The 4,412-nt window shown below is 28.9% G+C and overlaps 1 protein-coding gene across 1 annotated transcript in view; it reads left to right on the forward strand.

The window, feature by feature from the left end:
- The window catches only part of LOC106458985 (probable U3 small nucleolar RNA-associated protein 11), a 19,802-nt gene that overhangs the window by 7,489 nt on the left and 7,901 nt on the right, over positions 1 to 4,412 (forward strand). The window contains exons 2-4 of the mRNA XM_013918552.2: positions 948 to 1,009; positions 1,746 to 1,848; positions 3,225 to 3,338. Of these exons, the coding sequence (XP_013774006.1) occupies positions 948 to 1,009; positions 1,746 to 1,848; positions 3,225 to 3,338 (279 nt within the window). The remainder of the gene's footprint in view (positions 1 to 947; positions 1,010 to 1,745; positions 1,849 to 3,224; positions 3,339 to 4,412) is intronic.

Genomic DNA, 4,412 nt, shown 5'->3' on the forward strand with positions numbered 1-4,412 from the left:
TTAGTTTTGTATCAAGTGTTTAAAATTATAATAAAATTCAAACATTTGAATGAACCATTATTGCAAAAACAGCTTACAATTCACATTTTTGATGACTAACTCAGTAAATAAAATAACTAATATCTCCAGAATGTATCTTTATTAGCTCAATATTTTGATTTTACAGTTTCTTCAGGAGCTGTTGATATCCTACAAGCTCACTAATCTAGTTGAATCTAATCCAATTTAGATTCACCTGGATTAGATAGTGAACTTGTAGGATATCAATAGCTCCTAAAGAAGCTGTAAAAGTGAAATATTGTGCCATTAAAGATACATTCTGGAGATATAGATCATTGTTTTATTTACCTTAATAGAAATGTCTTGTAATAAACTCCAATTTGCATTAAACAATGATAAGGACTTATCACTATATTTATTACCAGTTAAGTGGCAAGTGGACCTGATGCTCCATTTATTTTATTCTTCTGTCTTGTAATAAACTCCAATTTGCATTAAACAATGATAAGGACTTATCACTATATTTATTACCAGTTAAGTGGCAAGTGGACCTGATGCTCCATTTATTTTATTCTTCAATATTTTTGAAAATGACTAAAAAGAAATTTAACAAATGTTTAATATATATTCATGTGTACATCATCAGATAACTTCTGTGTATATCAAATAAGTATTATTAGTTTATCTTCTTGTTAATTGTTTAACATAAAATGGTTAATTACTCAGTTGTATATTAATGTGAAAAGAAAGGGTACCAACATTTCCAACAGTACCTTTGATAGTGCATATAAATTTTTTTATCAATTATACACAGTTTTGTTTGCATTATGTTAAAAGTTTGAGGTTATGAGAAGAATATGTGATTTTAATGAATAACCCAAAATAAACTATGTATCATATTATTGAAATAATTACTTGAGTTTATCTTTTATGTTTACTTTCGTCAGCCAGCAAGTCGTAACCATCTTGGAATCTTAGAAAAAAAGAAGGACTATAAAGCTAGAGCAAGGTAAATATATTTCATAGTTTAAGATTTTTGTATCAAAATAGAATTATATGATATATAGTACATGTATATTTCCAGTTATTGGACTGCATATTAAATTTTATATTAATAGTTTCATTTTGAGTTTACTTACTGATTGAGTATTATTTTATTACAAGTTACAGCTTTTACAGTAAGGAAGCTTTGTTTTTAGAACAGATATGATGTTTTAGTCACTAGTGTGATCATTCTCAAGTACACAAGTTTTACAATAAAAAATGTTTTAATATTTAAATCAACATTCAATAATCTGGTTAAAAACTGGATATTTTGCATGTAACTCTTGGGATTCATATTAAACTATGGTGAGTTTATGCTGTAGAAATACTTTTAAACATTATTCTTGCATATGCAACAAACCATGTATGTCTATGTAAAATGGTTTTCCAATATGATTTTTCAAAAGTGTTTCCAAACTTCTTGGATACCCTACATATTTGTATATGCTTTTAAAAGGCTTTGGAATGATAACATGCTTATTGTGTTACTATGCATGCAGTGTTAAAAATTAATTACAAGAGTAGCTCTCCAATACTGAAACTGTTATTAGAACAGTAGCTAAATTGAAATATTTCTACTAGTTTGTTAGATTCAAAATACATAATTTCAAAACTTGATAAAACATTATTGACCCAATATACAATTTTTAGGCAGTTTAATATGGTATTTTGTAATCATTTTTGTCTGACTTACCTTACAGAGACTATCAAAAGAAACAAAATGCCCTGAAAGTGTTAAGAAAGAAAGCTCTTAATAAGAATCCTGATGAATTTTATTTTCACATGATCAATTCCCAAATAGAGGTAAGGCTTGAACTTTAATGTATTATGTTTTTAAATGATGGTTTAATGTGTTTAATACAGTGTGCAAATCAAATCTCTGTCAGTAATATCTTTTACTTAATAGTGATTTACATGGCCTGAAATTATACAATAATTCTTTATAGAAACATGTAGGTCACGCCATGTGTTACGTATTACAATTTCAAATAGACTAAAACTGAGTTAAATTGTAATTTAGATTTAGAAGTTAAATAAATGCCAATATGTATCCAACTTATGATATTTGCCAAAAAGATTGATACACACAGTTTGTTTTTGAATACAGATATACTTTAATATACAAACAATAATACAATTTACAGTAAAGGTTATTATGAAATGCTCTATGTACAAAAGACTTACAAACAATATTGAGTCTTCTTTCTGGTCTGGAACTTTCTTGATGTCTTACCGAGGGTTCACGATAAGCAAATTAATTTTGAGTTGATGTAGGTACAATTCACTTAAGAGGAAGCTAGCTAGCTCTATATTCTTTCTTTACCGGTCATACGTCGCGCTTTACCGTCAATGAAGTTAGGTAATGTTTTCGTAAAAGTACTAATGTCCGATGTGAATCCACTGAAGTTAAATGGTTTGTGATGTTCAAAATTTATAAACATTCCTGGTCAAATAGCTGAAGTTCCCGATTTCTAAGCGTTAATCACAGTTATAGCATCCGAGGTTTATAGTATACCAACTGTAGAAAACCAATAATATATATAGTGTCTTTTGGCACTACCCGTTGGTTATATTTATAGGCGTGAGGAGAGTTTCTCGAAATTTCAGCTTATACAACAATACTGAGAGATCAAATTAGTGACTATGGTGCAGTGTAATTACAGATGCCAGTACAAGAAAGAAGTATGGGGGTATGTTAAGGATATTGTATATCACACACCTATAGCAAACATTATGGAGCTAAATGCCAGGATAACAGATACCATCACCTTTGTAACTGTGAACATGTTGCAGTGAATATAGACTGAGAATGAATATCAATTAGATGTGCTGAGAGCCACTAATGGTGCACATCTAGAAATCTACTGGCATGTCAATGTTTGAGTTGGGCTACTAGGTGTTGAGAATTGCACAGTTGTATTTCCTTAGTTAATTAATTATTTATATAAATTTGAAAATAGGAAGGATAATTTTGGGCCACTCTGTATTTTAGCTCAAGGATAACAACCATGTGTTCAAATTCTAAAATTGATAAAGCCTATTAAATATTACTAAGAAAAAAATTCATGCATTTACTTATTTTAATGATTAAATTCTGTAAACAGCTGTGTATGTACTTGTGGGTTTCAGATAATATGTATACTTTAAAAATCTTCATCACAGTTTGCTGGTTTATTTAGGATGGAGTTCACTTTGAAAAGGAAAAGCCCACTGAATTCACAGAAGAACAACTAAAGCTCATGCAGACTCAAGATTTAAGTTACATCACCATTAAAAGAAGTGCAGAGACTAAAGTTTGTATTGTTATTATACTTATTTGTTATATTTTGTTAATCACTTTTTTTTTGTTAAAGGTAATATGAAAAATATGAATTCAAGATTAATTATTCTATTGGAACTTTTACTCCAAACAAACAAAAATGTTTTGAATTCATATTATTAAAGAACCCCTTACATATATTAAATGTTACTGTATTACTGTATATGAAATTACTGTATAATGAAATTACTGTATATGAAAATTAAAATGTTTTTTTTACTGATATTATGAAAGGTAAAATTTAAATTCAAAATTCTTTCGAAATACCCCAAGCATACAAAATAATAAAATACGTTAAATCTCTTGAGCATATTTATTAATCATGTAAAATGGCAGTTCTATTCAAATGTAGCACCTAAATTGAGATATGTATTTTCTTTAAAATAAATGATTGAAATCCTTAGCTTAAAGTGGTCAGTGTAAATTATACAGGCAATTTTAGTCAGGGCTAGTCTTAGACTGAATGGTATCTGGATTGAATAAATAATATGGAAAATTAATATAATTTTTGATGCATTCAGTTAGTTAAGATTTAAGGTGTAAACCAACTCATAAAAAAATCACTGACTGATTGTAAGGTGACGGCTGTTATCATTCAACAACTATAAATCATTGAGAGTTCCTTGACATCTGGTTTACAAAATTCATTATAAGTTGAGTATGGGTTAGTTGGTGAAACATTTTATAGTATTCAATAGCACAACTGTAAGCATTATTTCACTAAATATCAAAACCAGTATCTATACTATTATTCTGCTTGTTTGTATGTACGACCGTCATGCTTTCTGACTGAGAACCTGCTGCTTAAGCATGCATAGTTATAATGTTTCCCCAAGAAAAACTGCGCATGTACATTATTCACTCGACGACAAACAGTCTGCCTGCAACAGAAAGCTGCAAAGCTCAGTGATCAAGTCACTACAATTGCTGTATGAAACAAGAAGTAACAACAAAAGGGGAATGTAAATATACTTTAACCATTTTGTACAACAGAATATTAAAAACTTATACAAAGTTTTTAAAAAAGGTTTAACGTTAGGTTGTAGAA

This window comes from Limulus polyphemus, unplaced genomic scaffold (genome assembly GCF_000517525.1).
Source record: "Limulus polyphemus unplaced genomic scaffold, Limulus_polyphemus-2.1.2 Scaffold541, whole genome shotgun sequence".
In the NCBI taxonomy this organism is placed as follows: domain Eukaryota; kingdom Metazoa; phylum Arthropoda; class Merostomata; order Xiphosura; family Limulidae; genus Limulus; species Limulus polyphemus.